General features: G+C 36.0%; 1 protein-coding gene across 1 annotated transcript in view; it reads left to right on the forward strand.

Annotated features, from left to right (window-relative positions):
- CNTNAP2 (contactin associated protein 2) overlaps positions 1-19073 on the forward strand; it is a 1037874-nt gene that overhangs the window by 693881 nt on the left and 324920 nt on the right. The window contains exon 12 of the mRNA XM_032104142.1: positions 13949-14068. Coding sequence (XP_031960033.1) covers positions 13949-14068 — 120 coding nt within the window. The remainder of the gene's footprint in view (positions 1-13948; positions 14069-19073) is intronic.

The following is a 19073-nucleotide window of genomic DNA, read 5'->3' on the forward strand; positions in this document are numbered from 1 at the left end:
TTAAAATCCCATTGACAGCCATTAGACACAAAAATCTTTTGAAGTCACTCAAATCCTAGTTTTCTCAGGTGTGAGAGAATGAAGCTAATGCAAATATCAACTCTTAAAGGTGTGCCATAGTCAAAGCAATGAGAAATTCTTCAGATATGCATGCAGACATATTTTTATCTGTCCACATGAAATTGTTTCTAAAAAAGTTTTTTAATAATTCAGAATAGAGGACCATAATGGGTATAATTAGGCTTGCTCTTAAAAGACACTCTGTACCAGTGGATAACCAGACATTATCCAGGGTTTGTAGCATTTTTATGTACATTACCTAGTGCAGAAAAATATAATAAATTCTACCTTTTCAATAAATTTTCCAATGTGTTGAAGCCTGTATGATCAATCTCATAGGACTGTGGATTTAGAAAAAAATATTTAAATAAATGGAGTGAAACCCTGGGATACTTCTTGTGCATTCTACACTATAATTTGTTTTAATAACTAGTGTAACAATGCTTATGTTTATAATAGTAAGTGTATGGCTCCTGCAGTAAATAAGCACGGAGAATAATTACCATCAGCTCTCTTATGATACTTCCCCATGACCAAAATATATTCCAGATGGTGGGGATTTGGATTCAGTTTGGTTCTTGTTTATGGACACCGCCTTTCTTGAATATCATTATAATACTTTTTTCCACTATACTGCAGCATAAATTTATGACAGCTGTATATGCCTTCCTTAGGAATCGGTTGTCCACATTAACCCTTTTCACTCAGGGCCAAGAGCTGTTATGCTTCTTTGTAGTTTTAGTCTGGAGGAGTTTGAGTTTTATTCTCCTTCCCAGTATGGTGTAATTTAAATGGGAGATAAAGCAGGGAAAGTTTTAGGACCAAAATCTGTTGGCAAAAGTAGGTGTTTGGTATCAGCCATGCTTCATAACCATTCTTTAAAATTTGTCCAACCTTAGATAGGACAGCTAATAATTATCTTGGCTAGACAAGTCTCTTAGCAAAAGTAATGACAGGGTACTGGAATTCTTTAAATATTTTACTGAAGCCTCAGGAATCTTCTATGTTTATCTGTGGCTAACCTTACAAAAACATAGAAAATTCTACTGATTCATAAATACAAATACAGTTTGTTAATATGAGTAAAACTACTGAAATGTGTTGATTGAGTTTTTAGTTTTTCATTTTCTCAGTAAAAGTCTTTACTATACTACTACACATACTTAACTGTATATCTAGTGGTATGAATTTTATTTTACTTGAAGCAGTCTTTCTTTTACTTCATCTTGCACATTTTTAAGCCAATGTATCCCTATGTAGCTTTTACAACAGCTCATTTATCCCATCCCTATTCCCTAATGGCCTAACCACTTGTGTAGAAAACTTTAAATTTATTTGTATCTGCAGCTGCTGTATTTTATATGGTACATTTTCAGTATACTTTTAGGTTCAGAAGGCTCTAGTAGATATTCTAAAACAGAGAGGAAAAAATAATGTGCATTTGTGACTAGCTTTTGTTTTCTTTATATTTTCCTCTTCTACTTCAGAGCACTACAAATACCACTGAATTTCTCAGATTCATGCTCAGGCTAATTGAGCTCTGTCTTTCTGAAATTCTTATCTACACCTTGCCTTTTCAAGCCCTCTTCTGTTTCCCCCATTTTAAAATTTCTCAATTTCTTTGTGCTTTCCTATCAACTTCAACAGTTTGTTTCTTCCTTTCATCATTCTTTCTCTAATAATTGCTCTGATTATTTTCCTCGTCACTCGGTCTTCACAGCCACATACACATGTGTGTACACAGAAGCACCATGCCCAGGAAAGATTTGGAAAGGAATTTAACAAGAAAGCAGAATAGACTGTGCTGATCAGATGCAGGATGCAATCAGGCAAGCATACTTACCACACCACTATTTATACTTACCCCTCTTTTTTTCCTACACCTTTTTCCTCCTCCAAAATGCCTAGCCCTCTGCCTTTTCCTGTTGTTAATTCCATCCATAAATATCCTATAAATCCTGTGCAATCCTGAGCTATGTTTTCCATGCATCCCATGATGTGTCACCCTCCAAGGCAGCAACTCCCTTACTCTGAAAAGTATTGGAGAGAGCTACTCATGGTGATGGGCTCCATGCCCACACACTGGAGCTGAGGCTGTGCTGTGACAGCCCCAGACAGGTTGTCTGAAACTTTCGTGCATCCTTGATTTGAGTCCCTTTCTGGGCTTGTGCAGATGAGCCTTGAATGGTTTGATGGCTCCTGTGGTGGGCCTGGGAGCAGCCTGGCAGGGTATTATTCTGGCTTCTGTCCTGCCATTGATTCTCTAAGCTCCTCTGTAGGTGCACAGAAGGGCGTTTTTTCTCAGAACCTGACACTTCCTCCATATTCTCATCCCCTCAGTAAATAGTCTAAATTAATACTCTGCAATGCTGCTATTGAAACAGATACTGACAAAATAGAGTGTGTGCCAGCCAGGGCAACCCCCAAGGTACCCATCTCACATCTTACTAATTTCACAGCTCATCCATTATGTGAAAAAGATGTAAAAGTGCTTTCTAGGAAGTTGCCAGGACACAGTCATTGCCATTTTAAAGCATCACAGGGAAAGAATGAAAAAAGGGGACATGGAGCAGATGTTTCTGTTGATATTTTTATGTTGTTATTTTTATGTCAGTTAAAAAAGTTGAATTCTGTTGGCATTGCAAGTTGCTTAGTGATTAATGAAAATGACAAGCATGATGCATTCCTTCTAAATCGGTGTCATGTTGATAGAGGACATTTTGATTGAGATAATGTAAATGCTGATATGAGGATTTGTTTTCATAATGTTTTAGTTCTTTCCTGGTGGTGGAAATAGGTGGTCAGCTCCTCTGAAAAACCCACTATTTGGTTAGGTGTCTGTCTGTGTGTGTAGCAGTGGTTTTGTAAACAAGCTACTGTTCTGTGGTTTAGTGTTTTGGTTTCTTTCACACATAAGATTTTAAATTGAGATTTTTAAGAAATCTTATTTTATTTGACCAGTTGGTTTGTTTGGGATTTTTTCTTTTTCGATAACTTGAAGTTTCACTCAAATATATCTTGTATTTAGTAAATACAGACAAGAAAGGTACCATATTTTCCTTCACAGAATTGCCAATTATAAGAAGGTTGGATACAAACATATTTAGGGATCTGGGGTGGGGAAAAGGAAAGAAAAGGACAGGAAATGGTGAAAATTACAACTGTTGAGGTAAAAATAAAACTGAATTACAGTCCTATAAATGAACACGTGGGTAATGGATTTTGGGAATACTAATATTTGTGAATAAACAAAAAGTGACACTATAGTCTCTACCAAAGCTGTGTAATGAGGACATCTCCATGTTCATCTGAGCATTATTTAACACTGATTAGGAAGTTCAGGTCTGAAAAGAGATCAACTGCTCTGATATCCATGGCAGGAAAGAACCAGTATATACTTGGTGAGGGAGAATACTTTGGTTTATTCAGTGTCTTTGTTATTTGTAGCCACTTACAGATATCCTGTGTTAAAATAAGATTTCAGATAATCTGTATCTTTGACCTGACTTTACTGAAGTTATCTCCCCTGCTTTGGCCCTTGTATAATTTGCTGAGGTTTTCACTTGCGTGTCTGTGTTCACTGTAGAGAGAAACCAAGGATTTGTATTACACAGGTGGGAAATTTTAAATCCAGGCTTGTCCCTTGTCTCTTCTCCTTTCCATTACCCTGGCAACACAAAGGAAGTGAGAATTGGAGTGGAACTCATACTTCTTCTTTAAGGGTACGGACCTTTCAAAATTTGTTTTTACAACCTTGAAGGCTTTTGCATGGAAGAGAGGAATAGGTGGAAGAAGGGAACGAGATGATATTGGCAGTGTTCCTGTTATCTCTCAGCTGAAGAAGACTCAAACGAGCTCCAGGCAGCTCTGAAGCTTTCAGTGGCTGGGCCCAGTGTTAGACCAGCACAAGCATGGTGAATATCTGAGTTTCTCTGACAGTCTTCCCTCCCAGATGCAGGTCCCAGTAATGAATTAGAGCTACACAAATGTGCAACACTATCCAGATTTAAAATGAAATTGTTACATAGGTGGAGATGTCTTTCTATCCTGAACAGTGTTTGGTTCAATTCTGAAACCCATGCTTGTTTTTTGTTTTTTTGAGGGGTTTTGTTGGTGTTTGTGTTTTTTGTGTTTGTGTATCCTTGGATGACTTAATTCACAAAAGCACCTTGTTAAAAATTGGTGTCTAATTATACTTTCTTGTGATGTCTGTAGGCTGACACTGTTACAAAGATGCTAATTGCCTAATCTATGACATGTAATTTAAAATCACAGCTAAATTTGTTTAAAAATTCATTTTGGTTCAGCCATTTGGATTTAAATTAATTTTTCTCTTCCCCCCTTCTCCCAGCCCAAAGCAAAGAACAAAGCTGAGAGAAAAACAGAAACACCTTTCATCTTGCCATTAATGGGGAGGCTTTTTCTGTATTCACAGCAAATTTCTGGGTTGAGCTATTGTGCAGTAGCTCAAATTGCAGTTTTCACCCCTATAGTAGTAATTTTCTTTATTATCCCAGTGGCAAATAAACTTGTGCTCTGTTTCTCACTCTGATGGCACAGCCTCAATTTTGTTCCCTTTTTTACCACAATGGTAATTGTTATGTTTATCACTGACACAGCTAAGCCTACAGTAAACTTGACACAAAATCTGCAAATTTCCATATATCTTCTTTTGATTTTTACTGCATTTAATTTCCTTTCTGTTTCTGTGGGGCATACTTGGATATTATACTAATGATGAGAACACTTTATAAGTTCATTAGCTCACAGTAGAAGGCAGAGGGAGAGTGTGAGGAAGATATAGAAGCTTTTAAAAGGCTGAAAATTAAATCAATGGCAGTGAGAAGAAGGCTTATGGTCAGTCATGAAGGAGCTTTACTATTGGAAAGTTTTAGTGGCATGACAGCCAGGGCAGCCATGGACAGAAATGAATGCTAGTCCAGACGTAAAGCACTAAAATTCCCTCTGTTGTTTTATCTTCCCTATTAATTAAAAAAAAAAAAAAAAAAAAAGGAGAAAAAAAGCCAAACAAAGAAAGAAAAACAAACAGAAAAAAGAAACAACAAACCCCTCTCTGCTATTTATATAATATTTTTATTCATATAGTACATAATCCATATGTATATAATATTATATGTATACTATTATGTACATATACAAAATAGAAGAATGTTTTTCCTTTGGGAAGCTATTTTAGGAATTTGGAGTTGCAAAGCAACTGAGCATTAGAAGGACTATGCTTAGGGGGGATTAATCAACTGTAGAAGCAATGGCTGAGAAAAACTGCTGACTTTTGTTTCATTTTTTGTATTCAGTTTTGTAGAAGTGGTGGTTATTAATGACTGATTTGCCTTGAAGCTCATTGCTTACGATCCTGCAAATAAAGAATACATCATTTAGGGATGAATTAACAGAAGTATAGTTTGTGGAATGTGCGAATTAATCTGGCTGTACTGACCGTTTTCCACTCTCATATGCTGTGCTTCGTGAAAAAATTGGAGAGTCCAGAGAAGAGAGAGAATAATTTAGCACCTAGAAAACCAGTGGTCAAAATGAACAAACTTAGCCATTTTAATGTAGAGAAGAGATTCATGTCTGCAAATAGACAAAAGATGGCTGCAAGGAGGAGTGCAATAACTTATCTTCCGAATTCATTGTGAATAGAAAGAGAAATGATGAGTTTAAATTCCAGCAGAACAGCCCCACAGTGTAGAGTAGGACAAATGCTGATGCTGAAGGGCTGGTGGAGCTCTACGCTGCCTTGGTGTGTCAAGGAATTTACATAATTTTAAACAGGAATATGTCAGGAATGATACATGGATGTAATTGAGCTTTTTAGGGAGGTGGATTAGATTATATTGAGGTTTTACCACAGCCATGCAATTCTGTTGTTATACTAATTATGACCACAAAATAGGTTCTGCTTTTTACCTCAGCACTTATTTCTTCAAACATAAATTGAGTAATTTAACTACTTTTTCCAGGAATAATCTTGTAGAATGATTCAGTATTTATTTAATGTGATGTTGAGGGTAAGAGAACTGAACGCTTGGGCTTTAAGTTAACTAGTATTTGAACTGTCATGAGTAAAATAGTTGTGTGGTGTGGAAAAGACTCTTGTTAATGTCATGTAGTGACAGTGAAAGGATGAAGCTTTGAGCCCTTAGAATTCATGTGCTTGTCCTAGCTAGCTGTGAGAGCAAACTAAGGGCCCCTAAAATGATGATAACCCAGAAAAAAAAAAAAAAAACAGCTCTCAGTTTCACTGGGAAGGTATTTGAAGATGCCAGGGGTTGGTTTTGCTTATGCTTCTGGGACTGCAGTAGCTCGGTTCAACTTCTGGCTGAGGATGTAGCCTGCTCATGGCTGAGAAATAGGGCTTGATCCAGGTTTTACTACAACTGGAAAAATCAGTGGCTAAAGCATGTGCCATGTCATATACAGCTGTGATTTGGTGGACTTGTTCATGGTACCATCCAATTTTCTCCAATTCTCTTATAATACAGTGAAATTTACCAACTGCCTAATGGCCCTTATATGTGAAAATTGTATTTTTTGTTGAGTGGCTGTTCATGTATAGCAACATTTCTTTAAGAACAGAGTAGAATTAGTATTCTTGTAGATGCAACATGAGCACACAAATTGTAAGTATTACTCTCAGGGCTTTAGAGGTTTTAGTTTACTCAAATTTTCAGTTATACATGAAGTCAGGAAAAGCAGGTTTTCTGTTTTCCACTGTCTTTAATAATGAGGAGATATTGCATTGGCAAGGGCATATCACATTGGGACACTCTTTTATTCCTTGTTTTTTGCCCGGAAAATAATTTGGTTGTAACTGAATGAACTGTAACTGTGCCTAGAATAGTTATATTTCTTCAAAAAGAAATTTCTGGAATTCCCTTAGGCATCACAGTACATTCCATTTCAGATGTCAAAATTAATCTTTTTAAGTACAATTTAGGTACACACCGGATTTAGGATGTGCATAAAGCTGCAGTTCATTTGGAAGCTCAGTTTTCTTCCTGGACGCGAACTTCACTGCAGTTGCTGACACATCCAGGTGCAGCTTCCAAATGCCCATAGACTGGGCACAGAAATTCACTATTGCAGCCAGCCGAGTGTGCTGGCATGTTCCTACTGCTCTGGCCTGTCCAGGTGAGCAGCCACAGCTGCTTCCTGCATTGTGAGGGCCAGCAGCCTTTAAGGTATTACAGCTTTGCACCACTAGAGCCCTATATTTTGCTGAAAGTGCTGCTTCCTGTGCTTTTCCTCATCAAGGTAACCTAATTTTACAGGGGTATCCTAGCTGCAAGTACCTGATGTTTAGTGGTCTTCTGGTCATGCAGAAACTTCTCTTAGAAAGGTCTTTCTAAGAGTCCATCATGACCATCATGAAGAACTACTGTTAGGGTTGCAAGACAATTTTTTTTTTTTCCAGTTAGGATTTTGTTGTTGTTCTTCACTGCCACCTTTTATTTAGGGGAGTGTTATTTTAACAAATATTTTCGAGATTTTTTTAATCAAGAAGGACTTTTTAAAAGGGGTCTTTGGCAGTATGTAGAAAGTAAACCAAGTGTTTCATTACCTTTTTAATTTTTTACATTAAGATTATTGTGTATAAGTAAAAATGACAAGAAAAAAATCCTAAAACAGAGGTCTTGGTTACCTTAGAATCTTTTCTGTGCAGGACCAGATGGTGTTAGGTGTTTTTAATGTTTTGGAGCTCTTTCTTTAGATGAGTGCGCATACGCTTAGAACGATAAATAGAATTGTGTTCAAGTAGCTCAAAGAATTTTTAGATACATATGCAATTCTGTACCAGAATGGTGATGGTTTTTTCCTTAGCTTCCGTTTCCTTCTTCTGTCACAGTTTGACTGAGTTTTTTGGATGCTGGTAGTGGGTGATTGTCCTTGGGTTTTGATTTGTGATTAATTTTTGATTTGAGCTCTCATAGCTGAAGGGGTTGTGAGCTTCTGTAAACTGGCAGCCTAAAAAGGTGGAGAGGCCAAACCCAGGAATGTTCAGCAGAAGTTTCCAACCACATTTTCTTTTCTAACAACAAATGAACAAGGGCACACCTAACATTTGGGAACATGGTAAAAGCTGCTTCAGAGAACATTTCCTCTCAAAGTCATATCTGAAAGGATTACTTCTCACAGTGTGAGGTGTAAAAGTAAATACTTGTTCACACTTATTTTTGTCTGACTTTAACAGCACATATGTTTAAGTTAACTATAACTGAAGAATGAATTTTTAAATTTGTTTTACTTTTCCTGTTCTTAGACGTCATAGGGATGAGTTCCAAACTACAGAATTTTTATATCCAGACTTGAAAAAAACAGCAGACATAAGGTTTGGTTCTGACCATTGCAGACATTGTCCCACAAAATAGCAAGATCATTGAAGTAGAATTGCATCATGTTGGCTTTTTGTGGAGTTTTTTAAAAAATTTTTAATATACTTGAACTAGTACAGCAACCCAGCAGTTTCGTGTATTCTTTCTGTCAGAATACAGGAGAGTTTTTTTCTCTCATGTGTATCTTGCTTTGACTATGATGAAATATCTAGTTCTCTTAACCTATTTTAAAAGAACAGTAAGACATCATTTCTCCACCATATAGAATTGGAATGAGTGAGGGATGAGTATATGTTTAATGTGGATGTGCACAGAAAGAAAATTCTGCTGACAGAGCAGGAGCTTGCAGTGTACATCTATTGATGTATAAAAATTTATTTTTTAACATTTTCCATTTTCCAATTATCTTCTGAATATATGTTATAACAAAGAAACAAATCTTATTTTATTCTTTTAAAATAAACTTCAGGTATGACATTTCAGTGTGCAGCTATTTCTTGAGTAAGCTTGGAGTTTTTTCCCCCTTCTTTTGTGTTTGTGCTTTCAGGGATCAAGAGTTGAAACCAGTTTGAGTGACATAAACCCAAGCACCTCACAGTATATTTAGCTTTCAGTATTTTTCCAAGAAGTTGAAAGTGTGGGAGAGACATAGCTGGACTTTGTAGATCTGATGCACTGCCTGTTTTTGTCACTTGTGCTGTCAGTTAATTCCATCCATATTTCTGTATCTACACCTTTACTATGTTCCTGTAAAGCTGAGATTTACTCCTATATTAGCAGGTGTTTAAAGGAGTTTATTCCCTGCAGCAACCATACTCACTGACAGAAACAAAATGTATTGCAACACATTCATTGAGTCACATAGTGCAGACTGCCACGCTAGGTAATCTATTTATAATGAGCTTTGCACTTATAAAAGGATGCTGTTTGTCAGCCCTAAAATTAAAGCTGCCTTTTCGCATAGTGATGGAAAAACTGTAGTTCACCTAGGTGCTAATGAAATTTTATGGCAATATCATATAGGGCCACAGAATTTCTAAATCCTTTTTGTCATTCAGCTATTCTGCTTTTTGGAGATAGCCAGCAGCTGTGCCACCTGTGCAGGAAAATTATCCCTTGATCTTTACACCAGTCAGAAAGTAAAACAGGAGTGAGAACATCTGCTTCCCTCAATCAGTTAAGGGCCACTGGAATCTAAGAGGTGTTGGTTCTTTCCAACTTTTGACTAACAGTCTTGAGCCAGAAAAAGCTATTCTGTAAACTCTTTTTTGAACTATTTGCTTTTCCTCTAATGTTTAAAATAGAGGATCCTAAAAACTCAGAAATTAGTGTTGTATTCCTCGTCCATTAACACCTCCCCTTTGGTGTTCAGAACCCATGAAGAAAAGCAGCAATAAAAATGCTCTTTAAGTCTGTATAGCTACAAGGTTTGTTGTATTTGTTTCACACTAGGCTGTTTCCCCTTAGCCTACTTACCTAATGAAGCCTTTCTAAGAAAAGATACTTTTTCTCTCAAGCCATGCTATTCAAATCCACTGTTGTGAATGTTAGCTTAGTCAATGGTGAACTTCAAAGTGCATTCATAGTTGCATTTGTTAGCTAATTAAAATGACTGGATTTTCTGCCTAGACTAAGAAGCTTAGAGAAGCTTGATGCTTCACACCAAAATTTAAAGTGAAATTTATTATTTTTTTATGGTTTTGGCTTTAAAACTTTTTATTTTCATGTTAGAACACAGAAAACCCTTTCAAATTTTATCATGAAATTGATTTGGTGGTCTCAGTTTGATCTGTATTATTCAGGAGATTAAACTTTTAAAAGGCTATTGCATTTTTTGGTGCTCTTCTCTTCCTAGTTTTGATTCCTTTTGTGCACACTTTTTTCTTGACTCTGAGAGCTTGGATCACTGTTCTGACCAGGTTCTCACCTGTTGTGGCTTGTAGACAATTTTTGATGTAATATGAAAGCATGTAAAGAGTGAAGAAGCTGTTTGTAGGGAGGGTTTTTTTTCCCCCTATTCTCCTCAGAAGGAATATAAGTGACCTTTAAAAAATCCTAACAAACTGGCAACTGGATTTATTGTGCTAGAAATAGCTTACCTGGTCATCAGGGTGCATGTGAGTGTTACATTTAGCTTGGAAGGTTTTGAGGTTTAATACTCTTCTGAAGTCCCTTAAGACTACATATGTTGTATGTTTGGACCAGCTACCAAGAAAGCAAATATACATTTTTGGCATTTCACTTCTACTAGCTAGAAAAGCAAAAATCTATTGCCCTTGTGTCCTTAGTTCTTCCTCTTTTTTGTTTGTTTATTTTCTTTCCTGTCTTCCAGACAGAATCAGCCCTTCCCTCTCTCCCTCTGCCTCCTCTGTATGTGGATATATGCAACCATTTCTCCTAATTCACATGTGAACACTGTAAAATTTATATCCAAATCTTGCATTTTGCTTACTTGCCTTTTCTTAGCTTAGTTAGATTTTTTTGCTTTTTTATTATAACCTTTATCAGTCTTCTCATTTAAGCTGTTTTGATTCTGCCATGGTCTCTTCTTTGTATTCTGTTTTCATTTTCTTCTCTGTTTTAGTGTGCTTGGGTGACTTCTAAAACAGCATTCCTTAAATGTTTGTCCTTTCTTCTACTCTAAGTTTTCTTTGAGTTTCTTAATTTCTATTTTTACCTGTTCTCCTTTTGTCTTACACACTACTGATCTTTTTCTGCAATGTTTACAAAAGCGAGTAGTAGCTTATAAGGTGATCCTGTGCTGTCTTCCTTCCTATTCCTTCATCCACTTTGACATCGTGGTATCATGTCTTACTTTCCTCCACTTCAGAGTTGCCTTCTGCCTGGTGCTTGCTGCTTTTGTTCTTTTCTTTATGTAAGTGGCTACCTTTTGTCATCCAAAGTCAAAAATAAGATCTTTCTGTCACCAGTTTTCTTCATGCACCAGAACATGACTGCTGTTTCCTATTGCACTTTAATTACTGGTTACTTTGTCAGTGTATGAGATTCACTTGTCCCTTCATTTTGTTCCTATGTTCCTGTGAAGTGATTTATGTTACTGCTTACTGCACTGGAACCTACTTTTTCACTTTTGTTTATTCCCATTTTTAAGATGTTTATGCATCTACATAAATGGCCTCAAGTTGTTCCAGGGGGTTTAAAGTCACAGAAAGGGTTGTAAATCATTGGAACAGACTGCCCAGGAAGTGGTGGAGTCATCACCCCTGGAGCTCTTCAACAAAACCTGTGGATTCAGCACTCTGAGGACATGGTTTAGTAGTGAACTTGGTGGTGGTGATAGGTTGATTGTTAAACATGATGGTCCTAAAGGCCTCTTCCAACCTTAATAATTCTAGGATTCTATACTTGTGCATAATACCTCCCAGAAAACCATCACACACTCATAAGAACACTTTTCACAAGTGGAATTAGTTTAGAATATCCCACTCTTTTGTCTTCATTTGAAGAACGATCTACTTTCTATTATTTAGTGTCCAACATAATTTTGAAGTTTGACAGATCTGACTCATTAAAAAGCAGCCTTTTCTGTGCTATAAAACTAATACCCACATACCACTTTCTATTTCTCCCATTCCAGAAGAAGAGAAAGAAGATTGTTGTATCTAAACCCCTTAATTTTCTATAAAAACATTTTACTTCCATATAACACTCTTTAATGTTGTTTTCTGAGTTGTAGCAGTATTTCTGTACAAATATTGGCCTGTGTTCTCGAAAGTAGCAACTTGGATAAAAATGTCATATGGCCTTACATAAAGGTCTGCTTACTAGAGACAAAGTTACCCTGGTATTCTGAAAAAGTTTAGAAAATGAAAACACAATATTTCAGCGAGATCACAAACAGTATTTCTTATCTTCTTGACTTGACCTGGAGTGCATCCATTAAAATTTGCCACTCGGTATCACAACAATTATACATTGATGGAGTTAGTATTTTTTAATTTTGTTTTGGTAGTGTGTAGAGAGTGAGGGAAATACTTCTGAAAAAAATAGGTTATGAATTCCTTATGAATTCTGCATTAAGCGTCTGAAAACAGACACAGAGTCTCCTTGATAATGAAAGAATATGTTGACCTTTGTTTGTGGAGAAAGGGAAAATGCTTTAGAATGTTTCACAATTTAATTAAAGTGTCATCTACTTGTATGAAATTGACTTTATATCCTCTAATGAACACATAAAACTCTCCAGGAAATTCCTTCTCTTATAGCATCACAAGGAAATTGTAGATAGATAACAGCCTTTAGTTTTGCATTCGAGCCACATCAACATTTGACATTTTTTTAACTCCTCTTTCCTTCTCATGTCTTGGTATTTGGTTAGAGGCCTTTAAATGTGTATGTGATCAGTCACTCATCACCATCAGAGCCCAGCAAAACAGCTCGTCCTTATGGACATTTGAAATAAAGCCAGTCTTAGCAAGGACATTGCTTGCAAGAATTGCCAGCAAATTAGATGAATTTTTAGAGTGGATATGAAGTCTGGTTAAACAAACATTTCATTTCTTTTAGCAGCTGATTGATTGATTCCAAACAAAAAAGCTGTGCCAGCTGGTCCTTAAAAACAAAGCCACATTACACATTCCTTTTTTAAGATTGCCTAGGAAAATATTTATATAATTGACCACTTTTATACATTTGTACACACACAACAATTTATATAAATTATCAGTTTTACTTTTTACTTATCATAAAATTATTTCTTCATATTTAATGCACATAACTTTGTAAAAATTGTACATTTCTAAGAAAATATGGGAATTACTAGAACAGATTCTATCTACGATGCTTATTATTATGTCTGAGCTATTCATTATAACACAATTAGACAAACAATTTTATGACTTGAATTAGAAAGCAGTATTCAAGGAAAAATTTAACCAAACCTCTTGGTTAAATCAATTAAACTTATTCCAGCAAATATTGTGACATTTCAGAGCTTGCTGGAACAGAGCATTAGTTCTGTATGTATGTAAAAGAGTAACTGCACAGCTGTGTAGACAGGTATTACATGTAGTGAGAAATTTCACAATTATGAAACTCAGTTTTATTCTGAGTTGTAATAAAACATGGACAATTACAAAATTTACAGAGAGAAAACTCATAAGCTCTTTTAGTGTATCTCTTGAAAGAAAGCTTAAGGGTAAAAGTATGTTGTATCAATAGCAGTGATAGAAACTTTAAAAAGATTATAAACAAAGGTACGAACTATACTGTCAAAATGGTTTAAATATACTCTTGAAAAAGTGTTATTGTTCCTCCCTCTCCCCAAGTTGTTACAATAGCTCTTCCTATTCTGGCTTTCTCTCACGTTACAAAAAAAGAAATTATGTGCCTCGAGCTTTTAATCACTTCTACAATTTTGGAAATACTTTGTTTTCTGTGAACATCAGTGACATTGCTTTAATGTCAAAGGTACATTTCTTTATATATAAACAGGATCAATTAATTGTCCTTACAGATTTTTTTTCCCCAAGTTACGAAGATTCTTATTGCTCTGTTTGATTTCATTTCAGCTATTTACGAACTCTCTTGTGAAGCATACAAACACTTGGGCAAAACTTCAAATTACTACTGGATAGATCCAGATGGCAGTGGGACACTGGGACCTTTGAAAGTGTACTGCAACATGACAGGTAACTGCATTGTATTTACTAATTCAGTTGGTTTGGGAGTTGGGGGGATTGTGGGATTTGTTCTGGGTTTTATTTTTTCAAATGTAGCTAACAGAAAGAGAGCGTTCATAGTTCATATTTATTGTAAAAAGAAAAATATTTACTGGGAGCTTTTCATGAGAGGGATCATCAAATCTGCAGCCACCATTCAAGATAGTCTGAGCAAGGCAGTAGTTAATCCGTTTAATCAGCTTTTTAAATTGCACCTATTAATCTTAATAGGTCTTGGTATCCTCAGTATTGCATCATTTAATTTTTTTTTTTTAAGGAACATAAAGAAAAAGTAGATAGATATGGCAATTTACCAAAACTCTTTTATATCAACATAGTGGAGTTCAGTAGTATCTGTGGTTCATGGGGTATTGTAGAAGGCAGCTTACAACCACAAGCAGGGAATAGAAATTAATTACAAAAAAACCAAAAAAATTGAGTTTTCTTTATTGTCTGTTTTGTCTTTTAAACTAGATACGTACTTCTAACACCAGTTAAGCTCTGGAGATAATATATATAGCTAGTTTAACTTATTTTGATTTTGTTACATGTATTATTTTATGCTTTTAAGACTAGTTTTGTATTCTTACAAAAAGTATCCAAACTTAGTCATCTGCATTGCCATGACTAAGGCAGGAAAATTTGATAATGAAAAACAGGGCAGTTTTCTGCACTGAGAATATATTATTTCTTTGTTCTGTTAATGCACAGCAATTGTCTCTGCACTTTTTCTGATATGAAATATTGGGTAGCTGATAAAACAAACAAATACTCTGACTTTCCCCAAGTGTCTGCCTAACAGAAGTTCAAATTTCATTCTGTTTGCATTGAAAATCTGGCACAGGCTTGAGTCCTCAAACTCCATCAACACCAACATGAAGGTGAAGGCACTACTATAGGTTGAAACAGTGTATCGGACTTTTTAGAGATCACAGGTGCTGAAGCTCCCACAACTCTTCTGGAGGCAGAAACCTGGGCATATCTGTGGGATATCCCTGTGGAATGGATTTTATCCAACTTGGATGGGAGAGTTGGGAAGGAATACATGGCACATGCAGCAAACCCCAGATCAGGTGCTCATAGGTAGACAGCCTGTTGGAGAACAGGAGAATACCACTGTTCCACGTTGCCTTTAATGTTTGTGTTTGTATAATAAATTCATACCTAATAAGGAGCCTGATCTAAGATCTGGATGTGCTGTCAATCCTGTTTGGACTAGAGAGACACGTGTAAAGGCACTCTTTCTGATCCTGAGCCATTTAGAGCTTTTTAAATCATAACTAGCACCTTGAACAGCATCAGTAACTAATCAGGCAGGCACTGCAGGAAACAAGGCCAAGAATGCTGTCATTTAAGTGATTTCTGCTCTTCAGAACTGGAGTGTTCAGTGCTAGCTATAGCTTTTGTTTACTCTTCAAGGGTAAATTTGTAAATTAAAAATATACCACCCTAGCGGTGTTAGGCACAGAAAAGTAAACCCATCCAGTACTGCAGCATTGCTCATTTGTGTTAAATATAAAAATACAACAGAAGGTCCTAGTAGCTTCTTCAACACTGGAAAAAAAAAAGGAGAGAAGTAAAAGTAATAATTTCATTTTACTAACCTTTCTCATCTACAAAACAATTTCAGAGTACATAAGTGTGACCTTTTCCTAACCAGTGCAAGGAGATCATGAATACTAGGATACATGATTTCGTTCTCATTCCCTTCACTTGGATATGATGCACACTGTGGAAAAATGCAGTTTTCTGTTTTAACTGGATCGCTCTCGTCAGCAGCTTTTTCCTACAAGAAAAAGTCAATTTGCATTAATATCCATATAAACATTGCAAGAAAAAGTCAATTTGCATTAATATCCATATAAATATTGCAGTTTTAAAAATAAAGACCTAACAAAACTATTTCTTCATTACAATGCAAATAACTGCGAGAGGTATGTGAAAATTGATGGAAAGTAATTTTAATCTGTGCTTCTAAAACTGACTGCTGTGTGTAGTGCCTATACATTGTAGCTTTCATTTTCTTTTAATTAGTGGTCATCTGAGGCATTAAGACTGGACTGTAAAGAGCTACAACTTTAGGAGAAATTTCACACCGCCATAAATCTTTTTCTGAATCTATATAGGGTATTACCAGCAACATGCATACTAGTGAAGGAAAGGGGGTTACTTGAGGACTTTGCTTCCTCAATAGCACAGTTCTGTAGAACTCTGTAGTGATGATACATATCTTGTCATACAACAAACAGTACTAAAGCATGCTAGAATCAGAGCAGAATTCTCAAAAAATGTTAGTATCCAGCTTGTGCAGGTCTATGGTATTGCTAGAATTATATTTGAAAAAAATAAATTAAACTAGCTGAATTACAATTAAATATTTTTTCGTGAACATAAAACTAAGTAACCTGCAGATTTAGCTATACTGAGTCATAGGTGGAGTATACTAAATGAAAAAAAATCTTCATATGGCAAGGTAGTGATATTGTATTTTAATACAGACATCCTTAACTATATTCTCATCTCTAGTCTGAGAGTTAAATCTAAATGTTCCTATTCTTCCACTATATTAAACAAAAACTTCTATATTAAATTACTACTCAAGATACAATGCACATTTTAAATATGCCTTCTCTTATTCAGGTGAAACCAGCAAGTAGAGAACATTTTAATGACTAAAAATGCAATGTAAAGTGCAACTTGCTAGTTCCATTCCTAGACAAAGCAAGTCCACGAAGCTAGGGTTATTGACAAAGTTAATATCTTTTTGCAAAACAAGGTGGCTTAACAGCTATGTACTGCTTTCACAATTCCTGTAGTATAGTTTTACTGGTTGGTGCAAAAAGTGGGATAGTAAGCTGAACTCTCCCTTGACTATAAGCCTTCTGGGCAAGGGCAATATCCCAAAAATCCCTGAAATTGTCTGTTGAGAAATTAGGTCTTTAGTCCTTTAATATACCATATCATAAATATTGAGTCACAAATGTCATAATTTCATCATTATATCAGCATTTCACTTACAGAATCTATAGTCAGAAAGTATTAGTGTACCCTAATATGCCAAAAAATATTAAAAAGAAAAAAAAAGAGAAAATTGTGGTGCAGAAGACAGCTGTCTGGGCATATTTCTGGGCATAATCCATATCCAAATTTAGTGTGTCTTAATTTAGTAAACTGGCGAGTGTCATGACAAGACCTCCCCTTCACAGATGTTGCTGTGGTAACCAAAAATTGTTCTAGTTTCTAAGATGTGCTGGTAATTCAATAGTGGAGTAAAAGTCAGAAATATGTAATTGCATGTACTCCCCACAGCAGTTCATGGTCTCTACAAACTATTTTCAAAGAAATCCCTGACCTCCTCCCTCCAATTCTCTTGTCCTTGTCTTCTCCAAATAAACTGTGTACTGAGAGCTCTCTTCTGAGAGTGAAGAGGAACCAAGCACTTAGATTTTAGGTCTTCATAGTGGAATGAAAATGTTTGAGAAATCACATTCAAACTATCTGTTGCTGATGCAATCAAACAGCTTTCCAAAATCTAGGGCATTGCTGCTCATGTTGTGCAGTTTTCCAAATAGTAGTTATCTGTAGGAGCTATGTAAATTTCAGGAAGATTTTCTTTGCTTTTTTTTTTTTTTTTTTTTTTTTAAACAGTATTGGAAATGTTTAGAGGTAGAGAGTTGGAAATTTTAAAATTAATGGACTTACAGGAAAAGTATTCCTTGATGCTGTGTTATGGCAGGAAGTTTAACCATTACACTGCTTTTCAGTTTAGCCTCTTTTGTGGCTAAGGTCAACCGGGAACCCTTTCAAAGCTCTGTCCTCTTAAGACCAAGATCTTACTGCCTCTTTCAGAGGCAGGTCCACCAGGCAAAGTTAGACTCTGCATTCCAACTGTTTTTTCCAAAGTTGGAGGGCTACTCTCTCAGTATCCAGTTTGACCTTTCCTGTTTTCTCCTTAATTGTCATTAGAGCAGTAGCTGTAGTGGAAAGAATTGCTCTTTTAAGATATTTTTTAGAATATCTTAATATCCTAAATTTGTTAGTGCAGAGTTTGAGTATATTGCAGCTTCATTCCATACTCTGTATAAAATTTCTTAATCTCTAGGCCTGAATTCCTTTTACTCTGACAGATTTAGTTTCAGTCCCATTGAGAAAGACACGAAACATAAGTTGATTACTCCCTCTTTCTAATGTTTCTTTTTTTCTCTGTTTGGTACAAGGAGCATGAGGAAAAGGTGTCAGATGAGTAAGATTATTAAGATCTTACCTTGTGCAGTTGTCCTGCAGGAATTTTTAGAGTGAGGAATAAGTAGAGGAACAATGCAGAGGGACCATAAGGGCTCAGTTATTTATCCTAATGGCTGTAGGGGATGTCAGTGGGAGAGGCAGATCAGCACTCCTGTAGTTGCTTGAGGCTTTAAGCTGAGGATAGGAAAATCATAGCTTGCTGTTTCTACTGCTTCATCACTTAGACTACTGATGCAAAGTAGAACTGAAAGGTTTCCTAATGTATTTTACCAGAAGATATGTCAGTTAATTCTTTCTATTGGTCCTGAAGTCTTTATGCCTCCATGGTGCAGCTTTTATCTCATTTCAGGATCCAAATAGCTGCAAGCATAATGACTCCATTTGAGTGGTACTTAGCCTGTCTCCTTTCTAGTACAATTCTTTTGCCTCAAGCTGCTCATCTTCAAACAGTTTGAGAAATCATTATGAGTATTCATAGCCTGTCTCATTAAGGTCAAATGTACGAGGTGTCTTCTCTACCAACTCTCCTCTTTCCTCTCTGCTCTCTCTCTTCATTTTTTTTTAACAGAAGTGGCACATGTAATAATTACTGCAATGACTTTGTGAGCAGACATTAAACAACCACAACTGCTGTATCCTGTGATTTTTCTCTCTTCTGTATGTAAATAGTGGGTCACTAGAGTGCTTTATACTATGACATAGGTAGAAACATATGGCATGAATATAAATG

This window comes from Corvus moneduloides, chromosome 1 (genome assembly GCF_009650955.1).
Source record: "Corvus moneduloides isolate bCorMon1 chromosome 1, bCorMon1.pri, whole genome shotgun sequence".
NCBI classification, from domain to species: domain Eukaryota; kingdom Metazoa; phylum Chordata; class Aves; order Passeriformes; family Corvidae; genus Corvus; species Corvus moneduloides.